This window comes from Bombina bombina, chromosome 6, assembly GCF_027579735.1.
Source record: "Bombina bombina isolate aBomBom1 chromosome 6, aBomBom1.pri, whole genome shotgun sequence".
NCBI classification, from domain to species: Eukaryota; Metazoa; Chordata; class Amphibia; order Anura; family Bombinatoridae; genus Bombina; species Bombina bombina.
In genome coordinates, this window is record NC_069504.1 from 61,352,203 (window position 1) to 61,371,905 (window position 19,703).

The 19,703-nt window shown below is 37.0% G+C and overlaps 1 protein-coding gene across 1 annotated transcript in view; it reads left to right on the forward strand.

Annotated features, from left to right (window-relative positions):
- The window catches only part of ITIH2 (inter-alpha-trypsin inhibitor heavy chain 2), a 66,911-nt gene that overhangs the window by 11,913 nt on the left and 35,295 nt on the right, over positions 1–19,703 (forward strand). Inside the window, exons 3-7 of the mRNA XM_053716430.1 lie at positions 3,030–3,059; positions 5,625–5,797; positions 8,364–8,468; positions 9,008–9,170; positions 14,313–14,420. Of these exons, the coding sequence (XP_053572405.1) occupies positions 3,030–3,059; positions 5,625–5,797; positions 8,364–8,468; positions 9,008–9,170; positions 14,313–14,420 (579 nt within the window). The remainder of the gene's footprint in view (positions 1–3,029; positions 3,060–5,624; positions 5,798–8,363; positions 8,469–9,007; positions 9,171–14,312; positions 14,421–19,703) is intronic.

Here is a 19,703-nt window from a genome sequence, read left to right on the forward strand (position 1 = left end):
CTTTTTAATGAAAATATATCATTTAAATATTAATAAAAAGGTTTTAGGTTTAATAAGAGTTAAAAAGGGATATTGTATATGGCAAGTATTTAAGTAGAAAGGGTTCCAATGTGTGTATGTGTATATATAAATATTTATATATATATATATATATATATATATATATATATATATATATATATATATATATATATATATATATATATACACATTTGTATAGTTGTGTGTATATATGTGTAAATATGTATGTGCACATACAGTTGCAAGAAAAAGTATGTGAACCCTTTGGAATGATATGGATTTCTGCACAAATTGGTCATAAAATGGGATCTGATCATCATCTAAGTCACAACAATAGACAATCACAGTCTGCTTAAACTAATAACACACAAAGAATGAAATGTTGCCATGTTTTTATTGAACACACCATATAAACATTCACAGTGCAGGTGGAAAAAGTATGTGAACCCCTAGACTAATGACATCTCCAAGAGCTAATTGGAGTGAGATGTCAGCCAACTGGAGTCCAATCAATGAGATGAGATTGGAGGTGTTTGTTACAGCTGCCCTGCCCTATAAAAAACACACACCAGTTCTGGGTTTGCTTTTCACAAGAAGCATTGCCTGATGTGAATGATGCCTCGCACAAAAGAGCTCTCAGAAGACCTACGATTAAGAATTGTTGACTTGCATAAAGCTGGAAAGGGTTATAAAAGTATCTCCAAAAGCCTTGCTGTTCATCAGTCCATGGTAAGACAAATTGTCTATAAATGGAGAAAGTTCAGCACTGCTGCTACTCTCCCTAGAAGTGGCCGTCCTGTAAAGATGACTGCAAGAGTACAGCGCAGACTGCTCAATGAGGTGAAGAAGAATCCTAGAGTGTCAGCTAAAGACTTACAAAAGTCACTGGCAAATGCTAACATCCCTGTTAGCGAATCTACAATACGTAAAACACTAAACAAGAATGGATTTCATTGGAGGATACCACAGAGGAAGCCACTGCTGTCCAAACAAAACATTGCTGCACGTTTACAGTTTGCACAAGAGCACCTGGATGTTAAACAGCAGTACTGGCAAAATATTCTGTGGACAGATGAAACCAAAGTTGAGTTGTTTGGAAGAAACACACAACACTATGTGTGGCAAAAAAGAGGCACAACACACAAACATCAAAACCTCATCCCAACTGTGAAGTATGGTGGTGGGGGCATCATGGTTTGGGGCTGCTTTGCTGTGTCAGGGCCTGGACGGATTGCTATCATCGAAGGAAAAATGAATTCCCAAGTTTATCAAGACATTTTGCAGGAGAACTTTATCCCATCTGTCTACCATCTGAAGCTCAACAGAAGATGGGTGTTGCAACAGGACAATGACCCAGAGCATAGAAGTAAATCAACAACAGAATGTCTTAAACAGAAGAAAATACGCCTTCTGAAGTGGCCCAGTCAGAGTCATGACCTCAACCCGATTGAGATGCTGTGGCATGACCTCAAGAAAGCGATTTACACCAGACATCCCAAGAATATTGCTGAACTGAAACAGTTCTGTAAAGAGGAATGGTCAAGAATTACTCCTGACCGTTGTGCACGTCTGATCTGCAACTACAGGAAATGTTTGGTTGAAGTTATTGCTGCCATAGGAGGTTCAACCAGTTATTAAATCTAAGGGTTCACATACTTTTTCCACCTGCACTGTGAATGTTTACATGGTGTGTTCAATAAAAACATGACAACATTTCATTCTTTGTGTGTTATTAGTTTAAGCAGACTGTGATTGTCTATTGTTGTGACTTAGATGATGATCAGATCACATTTTATGACCAATTTGTGCAGAAATCCATATCATTCCAAAGGGTTCACATACTTTTTCTTGCAACTGTATACATACATACAGTATATACACATATATGCACATAAATACACACACACATATATATATATATATATATATATATATATACACACACACACGTTTTAACCCTTCCCAGTCAAATACCTTGAAACTTTCAATAAAATTTATATTCATTTTTAATGTGTTTTGAAAAAAATACTTTAAATTCCAATGTTCTGAACATAGAATTTTTTTTCTTTTAAAATAAAAATGTCTCTATATGTATGTGTGTTATTCTTAACTCACTTCGGCTTTAGCGCAGTTAATATAACGAGGTGTCGGGCTAGCGTGTGAGCAATATTGCAGAAGATTAGTAAGAAAATAGTAATTTTACTATATTTTTATGTATTTATTTTTTAGATTGCTTTTATTTATTCCAAGTGGATGGCATTAAATAAGGTGTGAATGCAACAGTAATGTTAGTACTTCAGTTAAACCATCTCCATGGCAATGTGCATGTATACAGGGGTTAGTGAACGCTCCTATTCATGTAAAGGGAGAGGGTGATTGCAGCTTCTCATTGGCTGTCACAGTCAAAGAGAAAAATAGAAAAACCCGTGAATTGGCTGCAGAAAGTGTATTTGGAAAAAAAAATATGAAAAACAAATATTAATGCTATTGATAAGCAAAGTAGCGGTGTAAAATCCAACATCCTTTTAATCAAATAAGAGGTCAGTGTTTAATTTTATGCTAATGTTATCACATGTTCCAGGCTGCATTATAAGTACTTTGGAATTATTTGATGTAGCTCATTTGCATTTAACAATTATTGCGTGATGTCATACATCGTAGTGAATCTAGAAAAGTCAGCTTTGCTTGTAAGCTGCCACTATTGGCAAAATAACATAACAATGATCTGTATTGTGCCTAGGGTTACCCCCCGTCCTTTAAAATACAGAACACTTATAAGTTACACATGCTGCAGGGTGTGCATGGAGGAATATGAATAGTGCTGTCCAGAAACACAATACATGTTCCTCCCTGCACACCCTGCAGCATGTGTAACTCATAAGTGTCCAGGAAAACATGGCTGAGGTGGCAACCCTAATTGTGCCTGAGTGTGACAACCTATATTCTGCATAGACCTTAATATTCCCCATAACTCTGACATCTAACAGTGTATTGTATTTTTTTTCCAGAGAAGTGTAAGCGATGAAGATGCAGATGAGGTATGTGTTTCTGTTCAATATACATGGTTAATGTTCGATAACGTTAACTGGTACTTATCCAACATATTTGTGCATAGAGTGATATATCTGATTGGAAAGTCATTAAGATTATTTATTGAATACAAGATCCACCATCTCTATAAGTAAAATGGTAGCTAAATGCCTTTAACTATTATGTAGATGTTAGATAATCATAAATTGTGATGAAGACTCATCACCCCCTGGTGCAACAGAGTAAATATGTATGTGCTAGGTAGTCTCTGTAAACATAGAGCTTGTGATAAAGATCTGTCATCCTATGGTGTGTTACTGAGAATGACTATGTGTGTTATGTAGGCTCTGGAAGCACTGGGCTTGGGATGAAGATCCGTCATCCTATGGTGTGTTACTGAGAATGACTATGTGTGTTATGTAGGCTCTGGAAGCACTGGGCTTGTGATGAAGATCTGTCATCCTATGGTGTGTTACTGAGAATGACTATGTGTGTTATGTAGGCTCTGGAAGCACTGAGCTTGTGATGAAGATCCGTCATCCTATGGTGTGTTACTGAGAATGACTATGTGTGCTATGTAGGTTCTGGAAGCACTGGGCTTGTGATGAAGATTTGTCATCCTATGAAGTGTTACTGAGAATGACTATGTGTGTTATGTAGGCTCTGGATGCACTGGGCTTGTGATGAATATCTGTCATCCTTTGGTGTGTTACTGAGAACGACTATGTGTGTTATGTAGGCTCTGGATGCACTGGGCTTGTGATGAAGATCTGTCACCCTATAGTGTTTTACTGATAATGACTATGTGTGTTATGTAGGCTCTGGAAGCACTGAGCTTGTGATGAAGATCTGTCATCCTATGGTGTATTACTGATAATGACTATGTGTGTTATGTAGGCTCTGGAAGTACTGAGCTTGTGATGAAGATCTGTCATCCTATGGTGTGTTACTGAGAATGACTATGTGTGTTATGTAGGCTCTGGAAGCACTGAGCTTGTGATGAAGATCTGTCATCCTATGGTGTGTTACTGAGAATGACTATGTGTGTTATGTAGGCTCTGGAAGTAATGAGCTTGTGATGAAGATCTGTCATCCTATGGTGTGTTACTGAGAATGACTATGTGTGTTATGTAGGCTCTGGAAGCACTGAGCTTGTGATGAAGATCTGTCATCCTATGGTGTTTTACTGATAATGACTATGTGTGTTATGTAGGCTCTGGAAGCACTGGGCTTGTGATGAAGATCTGTCATCCTATGGTGTGTTACTGAGAATGACTATGTGTGTTATGTAGGCTCTGGAAGTAATGAGCTTGTGATGAAGATCTGTCATCCTATGGTGTGTTACTGAGAAAGACTATGTGTGTTATGTAGGCTCTGGAAGTAATGAGCTTGTGATGAAGATCTGTCATCCTATGGAGTGTTACTGAGAATGACTATGTGTGTTATGTAGGCTCTGAAAGCTCTGGGCTTGTGATGAAGATCCGTCATCCTATGGTGTGTTACTGAGAATGACTATGTGTGTTATGTAGGTTCTGGAAGCACTGGGCTTGTGATGAAGATTTGTCACCCTATGGTGTGTTACTGAGAATGACTATGTGTGTTATGTAGGCTCTGGAAGCACTGGGCTTGTGATGAAGATTTGTCATCCTATGGTGTATTACTGAGAATGACTATGTGTGTTATGTAGGCTCTGGAAGTACTGAGCTTGTGATGAAGATCTGTCATCCTATGGTGTGTTACTGAGAATGACAATGTGTGTTATGTAGGCTCTGGAAGTACTGAGCTTGTGATGAAGATCCATCATCCTATGGTGTGTTACTGAGAATGATTAGGTGTGTTATGTAGGCTCTGGAAGTACTGAGCTTGTGATGAAGATCTGTCATCCTATGGTGTGTTACTCAAAATGACTATGTGTGTTATGTAGGCTCTGGGAGCACTGGGCTTGTGTGAAGATATATCACCCTATGGTGTGTTACTGAGAATGACTATGTTTGTTATGTAGGCTCTGGAAGCACTGGGCTTGTGATGAAGAACCATCACCCTATGGTGTGTTACTGAGAATGACTATATGTGTTATGTAGGCTCTGGAAGCACTGGGCTTGTGATGAAGAACCATCACCCTATGGTGTGTTACTGAGAATGACTATATGTGTTATGTAGGCTCTGGAAGCACTGGGCTTGTGATGAAGATCCATCACAATATGGTGTATTACTGAAAATTACTATGTGTGTTATGTAGGCTCTGGAAGCAGTTGGCATGTGATGAAGATCTATCATTCACTGTTATATTGATGAGAATGACAATGATTGTTAGGAAGTACAGGGATCTGGATGAATAGAGCTTGTGATAAAGACCCTTATCCCCCATTCTTTACTGAGAATACAGTGAGTTAGGTAGGCTCTGGATAAATAGGGCTTCTGATGAAGACCCATTATGCTCCATGCATTACTGAGAATGACCATGTGTGTTAGGTAAGCTTTGGTGACATTGGGCTTTTCTTACTGACGATCATAACCTTTTACATGGCCATTAAGAGGAGATTCTACTTAACATGGTCTTGGTTTTCTTGCAGGCACTTTCCCAGGATTCTGTCACCCTCTACAGCTACAAAGTGGAATCCACCATCACTTCACATTTTGTTAATACCATGATACGTAGTAAAGTGGTTAACAATGCTCAAAATTCACAGAACCTTGTTTTTGATGTTCAGATACCTAAAGGAGCATATATCAATAACTTTACCATGTAAGTAATACTAGCACTTACAGTGTACCTCCTCATTATATTTTCTTATTGTTATTGTGATTATTTAAAGGGACATTCCAGCCAAAATTGGAATGCACAAAAGTGTATTTCAGTTTTGAATAGAAGCATTTTGCAGTATACATGTATTAGCAAAAATGCTGCTAGTAAAAGCTATAGCTGTTTGAAGAGTGTACTTAAGTATGCTCAGTGCACCAGCATTTTAAACACCTCAATTGCTCAGAGAGCCTTAGGTTTTTGTACCATCGGGTAATTACTCGATTTGTATCATTGCTGATACAATACAAGCTGGGCATTTGCAATATTTATAATGCTGGTGCACTGAGAATATGTAGTTCTGAGTCACATGCACGTGCAGAGAAAAATGCTAACACTAAAATAGTGATAACTTTTATTATAAGCATTTTTAATATATGTTTATTGCAAACATGTTTCTACTCAAAGATGTACCGTAATTGATCTATGTTCATTTAAATTTGACTGGAATGTCCCTTTAAGGGCCATTATCATGAAAATGTTCCATGCTCTAATTCGTAAGATCACTATCAATCCAGCAGCACTATGTGCTTAATGTACTGTTAAATCAGCCGTGCTTGTTGTATATTTGGGTGACAATGGACTAATAAGTATCCTCTAGCCCTGTTTGCATAATATGTAATTTACAAAATTAGAAATATATAAATTTAATATCTCCTCCAAAATTTTTATTTTTTAAAAGGTTTTTCCTGTGCTAAATTAAGTTGTCTTTATCAGCCTTTGAGCAAACTGTCCCTAGAAACTAATTGTGCAAAATGCATTTTCCACATCAATTTAATCAGCTATAAGTAAGCATTGTTTAATGATTAAATAGTGCTCTTTCATAAGCGTGATAGAATAAGCATTTCATTTTTGTTGTTGGTCACAAATTAAGGGCTAGATTACAAGTGGAGCGCTAAATTATTGTGCGCTCGCAAATGGGCAAATTTGCCCATTTATGGGCGCAAGATAATTAATCAGCCATTACAAGTGGCTGGTTATTGCTACCGCAAGCTCACGGTAACAATAAGTGCTTATAAAATGAACCAGATAGCAGCACCTTTATTTTTTAATAACATTACTGCATCAGGCAGTATTTTGGGGCTAAAGTTGGTGGGAGTAGGGTATTAGAAGAAAAAACGGCACTGAAAAGTGCCTTTACATTGCGGTCTAAGGGAACTGTGTGTTCCCTGTAAATATATATGTATATGCTCATATACATATATATTTATGTGTTAATATGTGTAATCATGTACATATATATTTATGTGTTAATATGTGTAATCATATATATATATATATTTAAAACTGCTGCAATCATTGGTCTACTTACCCTCTTTGCTTCGCTTGAGGTTCTGATGCCGTCTCTGACGGCATGAGAACAAGGCTCCCATAGGAGCCTATCGAAGCGCGTTCTCATGAGCACAATGCTTCCCAGAAATGCGAGCCTGAGGTCACGTTCCCAATGTTGTGAACTTGTAATATCAGCGTACATTAGCATGCCCTGGTATTACACAGTGGAGCGCAAATATCGCTTTCATGAAAGCAATATTTAGCGCTCCATTTGTACTCTAGCCCTGAATGTTTTATATGTTAAGTGTGATATAAGAAACTAAACCACATCATGTTAAACTCCAAGGGATTTAAAGGGAAAGTAAACACCTTGAGATTATAATATAACATTTTTAGTTATATGTAGTAAAACAACTTTGCAATATACGTTCATTATTTTGCCCCTTTTAATTTAGCTCTGAAAGTTGTAGATTATCTAACTCTCAGACCTGGAAATGCACCCTGCTGGATTCTTAAGGCTAACACTGCTACACATCTGTCCCTATTTGGCTTCAACAGATAAGTGCTGCAAAACAATACATTTCATACTAACATTCTGACCATGGCTAGTCTTCTTGTATGCTGACTAAAGCCTGGATTGGTTCCCCAAATAAGGCAAGTGGTGGGTGGAGTTTGGGTATTGAAAAACAAGTTTCAGCGAACAATATGTTAATTTGCTTTAAAATGCTTAGACTTGGCTGATTTGTTATCTATAGCAAGACAAATGTCTTGTTATTACAAGGTGTTTACTGTCCCTTTAAGTGTGTCATAAATATGGTTTTGGAAGAAACCATGTTGGCAACAGGTTAATGTAGATATTAGTATGTATTTATGTGTGCATGTATGTGTGTCTGTGTATATATATATATATATATATATATATACACATTTAGTACAGACCCCACTCCAGAAACCTTGATCCAGTCCCGGGTGCACCAAATGTATTAACAATTGCACGAAAGAAGAGAACTCCATGGGTCTTATTAAATATCACTTTACTGTTATGTAAACGTTTTCGTTGTTGTTTTCAGTTGTTGTCCGAAAACGTTTACATAACAGTAAAGTGATATTTAATAAGACCCGTGGAGAGCTCTTCTTTTGTGCAATTGTATATAAATATATATTCATTTTATGTTGTGAAATCCATATTTTTGATGTGTAAAAGTGCTACAGACAAAGTATAACCTTTTTTCTGTTTCAGGAATGTTAACGGCTTCACTTTTAGTGGATCAATTAAAGAGAAGACTGAGGCTAAACGCTTATATTCCAAGGCCAGAGCAAGAGGCAAGGCAGCCGGATTAATGAGGTAAACGAGGAGGAACTTGCAATATCCTGTACAGGAAGTTCATGAATATTAAGAAATACGAGGCTGACAGCAGCAGAAAATCAATAATAGCTTCAGTTGTCTGTAAACTTGCCTCTCATTTCTGCTGACTATACCATTTTCCATTTTGATAATGTAATGCATACATAATGTATAATACACGCAGTATTATTCTTGTGAAGTGTGTTTGTTGCACTTCCTTCCAGAGAGGTTGGAGGCGCTTGCCTGAGCTTGCAAAATTATATTCTGTGATTGGTTGGTCCAGATCACTAGCTTATTTCCATCTTTCTCTGATTGGACAAAACATGAATCCCTCTGGATTTTTTTCCAGGGGATTATACCTGAACTGCTCTTGATTTGCAAAAAAACCTGCAAATTGTGCTAACAAAACAATTGTATTAATTGATTTCAAAACACTTATTTAGGAATTCAAGTGCTTGCTTGCTGGTATATTCTATGAGTTTTATTATACTCTTACTATGCAGTTTTTTTTTAATTCTTTGGATTTTTATAATTTACAGGTCCAAAGCCCTTGATATGGAAAACTTTAAGGCTGAACTGAACGTGCCTGCAGGAACCAAAGTCCAGTTTGAGATTCATTATCAAGAGGCCCTTCGCCGTAAGCTGGGTGTTTATGAGCATATTCTCTATCTACAGCCAGGCAGGCTTGCTAAACATTTTGAGGTAAAAAGTGAAACAGATTGCTGCTGATACAAATACAACATAATGATACGTCATAAAAACATTGGTGGAACTACATGGGGAACTCTACAAGACTTTTAGGGCATCCACTATAAGTAGTAATCCATGGTAACTAATGGCAATAATATATGGAAACATTGACTTATTTCTATACATAAACAGAACAATGTGATACATTCCCCTGCACCTCCTGTATACAGCTATATGTACAAATGAGACCTCAGATAAGATACGTATACCTGTACCTCCTCTATGCAGCTATATGTACAAATAAAACCTCAGATAAGATACATACACCTGTAACTGCTTTATGCCAGCTATATCTACAAGTGTCCACAGCACCTTATCTTTAAAATAACTTCTTTATTGAAAAAGTTTAAAAAAAACATGCAACGTTCCAGGCCTTTCAACCCTTATTCATACATGATTAAGGGCTGAAAGCCTGAAACGTTGCATGGGGCCTTTCAGCCCTTAATCATGCATGATTAAGGGCTGAAAGGCCCTAAACATTTCATGTTTTTTTAAACTGTCCCAATAAAGGTGTTATTATAAAGAAAAGGTGCTGTGGACACTTTGTAAATTCTTGCATCAGTGCAGGTTCTTGCAGAAACCATCTGGACACTTACAACATTGTTGCTAAAAGATAATGTGAACTCAGTCCAGCTATATCTACCAATGAGACCTCAGATAAGATACATACCCCTGTACCTCCTGTATGTCAAATACATGCACAGACATACCTCAGATAAGATACATACCCATGCATCTCCTTTATGAAGCTATTTGTCCAAATGAGACCTTAGATAAGATACATACCCCTACATCTCATTTATGCAGCTATATGTACAACTGAGATTTCCTATATGATACATGCCCCTGCATATGTCACCTGTATACCAAAATGAGACCTCAGATAAGATACATGCCCTGCAGTTTTTATGCCAGGTATATGCCCAAATGAGATCTCAGATAAGATAACATACCCCTTTACCTTTTGATGCCACCTATATACCAAAATAAGATATCAGATAACATACATTCAATGCTCCTCCTTTATGCTATCTATATTGCAAAATTAAACCTCAGAAAAGAGTTGTGTCCTTGTACCTTATTTACACCAAGAATATGCCCAAATGAGGCCTCAGATAACATACATGCCCCTGTAACCCCTCAATACCACCTATATACCCAAATGAGACCTCAGATAACAACATACCCTTATCCCTTCTCAATGCCACTTATATAGACAAATGAGACCTCATATAACATGCATGCACCCTGTACCTTCTCAATGCCATGGTTGCCACCTATATACCCAAAAGAGTCCTTAGATAAAGTACAAGCCCCATATACCTCCTTAATGCCACCTATATACTCAAATGTGACCTCAGGTAACATACATGACCCCATACCTCCTCATTGCCACCGACAGACCCAAATGAGACCTCAGATAACATACATGCTCCTTTACCTCCTCAATGCCAATGTTACAGATAACATACATGCCCCTGTACTTCCTCAATGCCACCTACATACCCAACTGAGACCTCAGATACACCCCTGCCAGACGACTACGATCAGCCGACCAAGCACTTGCAGTCATCCCCCGCATCAGCAAATCCACAGTTGGCGGAAGATCCTTCTCCCACATACCATCAAAGACATGGAACACCCACCCGCTGCACCTAAGACAATCCACCTCCCTTACAAAGTTCAGAAAGGACCTCAAAACCTGGCTCTTCAACTGAATGCCCATCCCCTGCCCCCCTCCTCCTATCTGCTTTCCCTTAGCGCCTTGAGACCCTCACGGGTGATTAGTTTGTGCTCTATAAGTACCCAATAGATAGAGATAGATAACATAAATGCCTCAGTATCTCCTCAGTGCCACTTATATACCCAAATGAGTCATCAGACAACACACATGCCCCTGTACCTCCTCAATGCCACCTGTATACCCAAAATGAGGCCTCAGATAACATACATGCCCATGTACCTTCCTTATGCCACCGATATTCCCAAATGAGGCCTCAGATAACATACAGGCCCATGTACCACCTCATTGTCACATATATACCCAAATGGCTAGGTATGTATGCCCAAATGAGACCCCAGATAAGATATATGCCTCTGCACCTCCTTTATGCCAGCTATATGTACAAATGAGACCTCAGATAAGATACATACCCCTCTACCTCCAGTATGCCAGATATATGTACAAATGAGACCTCAGATAAGATATATGCCCTTGTACATCCTCTATGCCAGCTATGAGTACAAATAAGACCTCAGGTAAGATACATGCCCCTGTACCTCCTTTATACAGCTATATGTACAAATGAGGCCACAGATAACATACATGCCCCTGCCCTTATTTTATGCAATGTATGTATGCCCAAATGAGACCCCGATAGCATACATGCCCCTGTACCTCCTTTATACCAGATATATGTACAAATGAGACCTCAGATAAGATACATACCCCTGTACTTCCTGTATACAGCTATATGTACAAATGAGACCTCAAATAAGATACATACCCCTGTACCTCATGTATGCAGCTATATGTACAAATGAGACCTCAGATAAGATACATACACTTGTAACGGCTTTATGCCAGCTATATCTACAAAGTGTCCACAGTACCTTATCTTTAAAATAACTCCTTTATTGAAACTGTTTAAAAAACATGCAACGTTCCGGGCCTTTCAACCCTTATTCAAACATGATTAAGGGCTGAAAACCTGAAACGTTGCATGGGGCCTTTCAGCCCTTAATCATGCATGATTAAGGGATAAAAGGCCCTAAACATTTCATGTTTTTTAAACTGTCCCAATAAAGGAGTAATTGTAAACAAAAGGTGCTGTGGTTCTTGCATCAGTGCAGGTTCTTGCAGAAAACATCAGGGCACCTACTACATTGTTGCTAAAAGATACTCTGTGAAGTCCAGCTATATCTACCAATGAGACCTCAGAAAAAATACATACCCCTGTACCTCCTGTATGCCAGATACATGCACAAACAAACCTCAGATAAGATACATACCCATGCATCTCATTTATGACGCTATTTGTCCAAATGAGACCTCAGATAAGATACATGCCCCTGCATCTCCTTTATGCAGCTATATATGCAAAGAGATTTCCTATATGCTACATGCCCCTGCACCTCCTTTATGCCACCTATATACCCAAATGAGACCTCAGATAAGATACCATACCTGTTAACCTTTTTATGCCACCTATATACCCAAATAAGACCTCAGATAACATACATTCAATGCACCTCCTTTATGCTATCTATATTGCAAAATTAAACCTCAGAAAAGAGTTGTGTCCTTGTACCTTCTTTACACCAAGAATATGCCCAAATGAGGCCTCAGATAACATACATGCCCCTGTACCCCTCAATGCCACCTATATACCCAAATGAGACCTCAGATAACATACATGCCCCTATACCTCCTCAATGACACTTATATACACAAATGAGGCCTCAGATAACATGCATGCCCCTGTACCCCCTCAATTCTACCTATATACCCAAATGAGACCGCAGATAACATACATGCCCCTATACCTCCTCAATGCCACCTATATACCCAAAGGAGTCCTTAGATAAAGTACAAGCCCCTGTACCTCCTCAATGTCACCGACAGACCCAAATGAGACCTCAGATAACATACATGCTCCTTTACCTCCTCATTGCCACCTACATACCCAAATGAGACCTCAGATAATATAAATGCCTCAGTATCTCCTTAATGACACTTATATACCCAAATGAGTCATCAGATAACATACATACCCCTGTATCTCCTCAATGCCACCTACATACCCAAATGAGACCTCCGATAATATAAATGCCTCAGTATCTCCTTAATGCCACTTATATACCCAAATGAGTCATCAGATAACATACATACCCCTGTATCTCCTCAATGCCACCTATATACCCAAATGTGGCCTCAGATAACATACAAGCTCATGTCCTTCCTTATGCCACCTATATACCCAAATGAGGCCTCAGATAACATGCAGGCCCATGTACAACCTTAGTGTCACCTATATATCCAAATGAGGCTAGGTATGTATGTCCAAATGAGAGCCCAGATAAGATGCATACCCCTGTAGCTCCAATATGCCAGATATATGTACAAATTAACTATGAGTATAAATAAGACCTCAGGTAAGATACATGCCCCTGTACCTCCTTTATACAGCTATATGTACAAATGAGGCCTCAGATAACATACATACCCCTGTACCTCCTGTATACAGCTATATGTACAAATGAGGCCTCAGATAACATACATACCCCTGTACCTCCTGTATACAGCTATATGTACAAATGAGGCCTCAGATAACATACATACCCCTGTACCTCCTGTATACAGCTATATGTACAAATGAGGCCTCAGATAACATACATACCCCTGTACCTCCTGTATACAGCTATATGTACAAATGAGGCCTCAGATAACATACATACCCCTGTACCTCCTGTATACAGCTATATGTACAAATGAGGCCTCAGATAACATACATACCCCTGTACCTCCTGTATACAGCTATATGTACAAATGAGGCCTCAGATAACATACATGCCCCTGTACCTCCTGTATACAGCTATATGTACAAATGAGGCCTCAGATAACCTACATACCCCTGTACCTCCTGTATACAGCTATATGTACAAATGAGGCCTCAGATAACCTACATACCCCTGTACCTCCTGTATACAGCTATATGTACAAATGAGGCCTCAGATAACATACATACCCCTGTACCTCCTGTATACAGCTATATGTACAAATGAGGCCTCAGATAACATACATACCCCTGTACCTCCTGTATACAGCTATATGTACAAATGAGGCCTCAGATAACATACACGCACCTGCACTTCGTTTATGCAAAGTATTTATGCCCAAATGCTAACTAGATTCAGAAACAAGAGCTCAGATTAGAGATATGTTGTGCACCTCGTTTATGCCAGATATAATTTAATACAACATTTTTGTACATTTATATAAGGATTTATATACTATAATGTGACATAACAGAGCTTGATCTATGTGATATATTAATTCTAGTCACTAATAATCTTCAATGTGTCTTTTAATAGGTAGATGTCTACATTGCAGAGCCTGCAGGGATCAGTTTCGTTAATGTTCCGAGAACAATCTCTAGTAGATTTGGGGAACTGATTAAGACAACACAAGGGGACACAAAGGTAACACTATAAATAAATACCTTTTATAAACCAGTAATATTTCATACAAGCCAGAAACCTACAGCTTTAAGTCAGTCTGGGTATCCAGTCTTTGCAAACCAGATCTGGATTGGATATTCATGAATACCATATTCTCTTTATATTGAAGTATATTAAAGGGACAGTCTAGTCAAAATTAAACTGATAGGACTTGTAATTTTAATCAACTTTCCAATTTACTCTTATCATCAAATTTGCTTTTTTTCTCTTGGTATTCTTAGTTGAAACTAAACCTAGGCAGACTCATTTGCTAATTTCTAAGCCCTTGAAGGCTGCCTCCAATCACATGCTTTTTAAATTCCTTTTCAACACAAAGAGACTGAAAGTACAAGTGGGCCATATAGATAACACTGTGTTCAGGCACAAAGAGTTATTTAAAGGGATACTGAACCCAATTTTTTTCTTTCGTGAATCAGATATAACATGCAATTTTAAGCAACTTTCTAATTTACTCCTATTATCAAATTTTCTTCATTCTCTTGGTATATTTATTTGAAAAGTAAGAATGTAAGTTTTTTTTGTGAACAACCTGGGTTGTCCTTGCTGATTGGACAGAACCATTAAACAAGTGCTGTCCAGCGTCTGAACCAGAAATTGGCTGGCTCCTTAGCTTAGATGCCTTCTTTTGCAAATAAAGATAGTAAGAAAACGAAGAAAAAATGATAATAGGCATAAATTAGAAAGTTGCTTTAAATTGCATGCTCTATCTGAATCAGGAAATAAAAAAAATTGGGTTCAGTGTCCCTTTAAGATTTAGCACAACACAATGCTAAATGCAAGACAATAGATAATAAACAGTCACAGTCATGTGATCAGGGGGCTGGAAGAAGGTTCCTAGATACAAGGTAATCACAGAGGTAAAATGTATATTAATATAACTGTGTTGGTTATGCAAAACTGGGGAATGGGTAATAAAGGGATTATCTATCTTTTAAAACAATAACAATTCTATTGTAGACTGTCCCTTTAAATACATAAATAAAGGTTTAATGGATATACAACTAAAAATGTAGTAATTTCCTGTAAATTTACTTAATTAATCAATTGGTTATTTCTTTTGCTTGCTTTTGCTGTAAAAATGGTGCTTGCCCCATGCTCCCAAGAGAGGTCAAAAAGTAATGTATGTTACCTAACAATGCTGTAAAATGCTGCAAATTGTGTATTCCAGCTACATATCTCAGTTGATTGTGGCCAATTAGGACTAATTGTAAATGGGGTTGTGCACTTTGCTAAGCAATTACTGTGTAGCATACAAAGTTGAGTCAGGCAATTTACAACATACTTAAAGGGTCATGATACTCATATGCTAAATCACTTAAAAATATTGCAGCGTAACTGTAAAAGGTGACTAGTAAATATCACCTGATCATCTCTATTTAAAAAGGAAACATATTTTACCTCAAAATGTCTTCAGCTCACCAGTGTAAGTGCTCTGTGCACATTTATCCTTCAGCTGCGGAAATCTGAATGGTGAAAAAAAAACAGGCAGTCAGCTTCATCAGTTTGTATTACTGTGATCTCATGGGATTTCACCAAAATCCCGCAAGATTTTATAGAAACTTCCTTAAAGGGACAGTAAAGTCAAAATTAAATTTTCATGTTTCAGATAGAGCATGCAACTTTAAACAGCTTTCCAATTTACTTGTATCATCTAATTTGCCTAGTTTTCTTGGTATAGTTTGTTGAAAAGTATACCTAGGTAGGCTCAGGAGCAGCAATGCACTACTGGGAGCTAGCTGCTGATTGCTAGTTATATATATATACATATATATATATATATATATATATATATATATATATATATATATATATATATATATATATACAATACTTAAACGAGAGTGTATGGGAGTATAATTCCCACACTTAAGGTTCCCTGTATCCAGCACCAGAATCTAGGAAAAAAATCTCCAATAAACTAGTTCTCCATATATAGGGCAATGTCCCTTTAAACTCCACAAAATTCTAGCACAATTACTAGCAATTATGTATATACTCCATATAAATCTAGGAAATAACGACATAAATAAAGGAATCACAATTGCAATATGTTTATATGCTGAAATAACATCAAGAGAAATAAAGAACCGGTTTGAAATACATTTAAAACACGAGCGTGGGCCCACTTATAGAATTAATATTGGCCAATATTTGTATTCTGTAAGTATGTCCATGAAAGATAGTATATATCCAATTTACTTCCTTCAGACGTTACACTTTGATTGAAGTAGCAACATTTGTAACCATTAAAGGGGCTTGTTCTCTGCTTGTGTTAAAGTAATGTGCGGTAATGAGAAGGAGTTGGATAAGATGTAGGCTTTGTTTATTCAACAACTGCAAAAACCTTTTAAGGATAGTGTGTTCAGTTCCAGTGCAATTTATAACTTTGCGATGCCTCAAGGGATTATGGCTTGTAAAGCTTTTCCGCTCACCTCGTTAGGCTATCTCTGGCAACTTTAAATAACAGAACAATATTACCTTGATTGCAGTATGTCCCGATTTCGTTTATGTGAAGTTACTCACTTGTCTTCAGATTCCTTGCTTATCCAGCCCTCAACGAGTGTACCTTACTCACAACCGCTTAACTTGTCCGGTCTTCACTTTCCGTTATTCCAGCATTTCATGAGGGCTCAGCTGCAGCCCTCAGTTTGAATCTCTCACAGCTACGCGCGTTTCACCCTTACTGGATACTGGTCTTGGGCTTCATCTGGCTTAATTCTTACTGGTCCTAGTGCCGACCTTTTATTGGGTTTGATGTAATAGCGCCCTTAAGGTGAAATGGTTAAATGTCATATTGCATTGTTATCCATTGATTTTGTGCTTGATTTTCTGGAGTAGAGTTCATTGCCTGGGATATGTAGCAAAAGTTCGTTTTTATATATATATAAAACAAGTTTAATTTAATATGTTGAATTATGAATATATGGCTTAATTCTTTCATTTGTCATTTTTTCCTCATAACATAAAAGAAAATAAATATTTTAACAACTTTTGACAGCATATACAAAAATAAGCAAACAGCAATTATTTATGTCATCTTTTGGATGTTAATTTCCAGTTCAATATATTATTATTTTCCTTATATCATTTGTAATTAATAAATAATTCACTTTTCAAGTTGTGTAAGGTGAAATTTATTATGTTTTACCTTATCCACATTTCTTCAATTTTTCGGCATTAAAGGGAACTTCAGAATTATAACTTTAAAGAAATGAATTTCTTTTAGTGTTAGAGAACTTTATATTATGTTCTCAATTTATATGGCCTTAGTTTTGTAAAAGGAATGGAGCATAGTTTATCTCTTCATTTAATCCATAGGGTTTAAGAGCTTTAAGGTCATATATCCATTTGCACTCTTTTTGGAGCAATATATTGTCCAAGTTGCCACCCTTTATTGATATATCAACTTTTTCTAAACCCAGAAATCTTAATACTTCCTCATCACTATTATGAAATAACTTAAAATGTCTGGCTACACTACTTGTTTTTACATTATTAGATATATCTCTTTTGTGTTCCTTAATCCTTTCTTTCAGTTCACATAATACATGGGGCAACAACAAAAGACTAGATAGACAATGCCCTCACTTTTCCAATTAATGTTTCCTTTTATTTTATAGCTTTGACCATATTAATATGGTCAAAGTTATAAAATAAAAGGAAATGTGAGAAACATCTACAAACTCCAAAACAACTCAGCACAAGGGTGGAAATAGCTCAGCAGTTAAAAGGGTTAAAGAGACATAAAACCCAATTTGTTCCTTTCATTATACAAATAGAGCATATGATTTTAAACAACAACTTTCCAATTTACTTCCAATATCATTTACTTCAGTCTCTTGATTGAATTAACAACAATGCACTACTGGGAGCTAGCTAAAACATATCATGTGAACTAATGAATAGAGGCAAATATGTGCAGCCACCAAATAAGACGCTAGCTCCCAGTAATGCATTACTGCTCTTGAGCCTACCTATGTATGCATTTCATCAAAGGATAGCAAGAGAATGAAGCAAATTAGATAGTAAACGTTAATTGGAAAATTGTTTATAATATCATGCCCTATGTGAATCATGAAAGTTTAATTTTGACTTTACTGTCCCTTTAAGTACAGAATCTGAGCTCCAATCTGAGTGTGAACCAGCACAATTTTTACAATTGATTTAAAGTGGCAGAAATTTTGAGTTCACTGTCCCTTTAACCCACCTTTTACAAGATACAAAATATGTAGAATATATATTATTTTTTTTTAATGCAAAGTTTTTCTAGTTAAAAAAGTAAACATTTATTTAAATGACATAGAAGTTATAATATCTTTGTGAACTGAACAAAAACCATTAAAGGGACATAAAATTGCTAAAAGAAAGTGATCTCTTGTGTTAGAGCATTTTATGACGGCACTGTTACGTAGATTTGATAATAGAAGTTAAATTAAAAGTCTCATAAAATTGCTGATCTATCTGAATCATGAAAGTTTATTTTTGACTTTCATGTCACTTTAAAGAGAAAGGGTTAAAAATAGGCTACTTTACACTTTTATTTTAATTCTGAGCACTGGCATCTCTTGCACATGCCTGGTGCAAATCTCTATTCTAGATAGGTATTAACTGGTGCTTAAAGAGACAGTAAAGTCAAAATCAAATGTCCGTGATTCGGATAGAGCATGCAATTTTGATTAACTTTCCAATTTACTTCTATTATCAAAGTTGCTTCATTTTCTTTGTATCTTTTATTGAAGAATAAAACTAGTTGGGTTCATAAGAGCTCAGGAGTGTGCACGTGTATTTAGTACTCTAAGGCAGCAGTGTTTTTCAACATTATTTGTAACTTTGTTATTCAATGTTGCAAAACACTGCTGCCATAGAGTACTAAAGACACGTGCACACTCCTGAGCTTGTATAAGCCTACCTAGTTTTACTTTTCAATACAAGTTACCAAGAGAACGAAGCAAATTTGACAGCAGAAGTAAATTGGAAAGTATTTAAAACTGCATGCTCTCTTTGTATCATGAAAGTTTCATTTTGACTTTTGATGCTGTCCCTTTAATGGTCTAGAACAGCGATGGATAACCTTAGCACCCCTGATGTTTCGGAACTACATTTCCCAAGATGCTCAACAAAACTGCAGAATGCCTACATATCATGGAAAATGTAGTTTCAAAACATCTGTGGTACCAATGGTGGCCATCACTGCACTGGAAGGTACTTACCAATCAGTAGCTAATTTTCCTCTAAGATTATTCC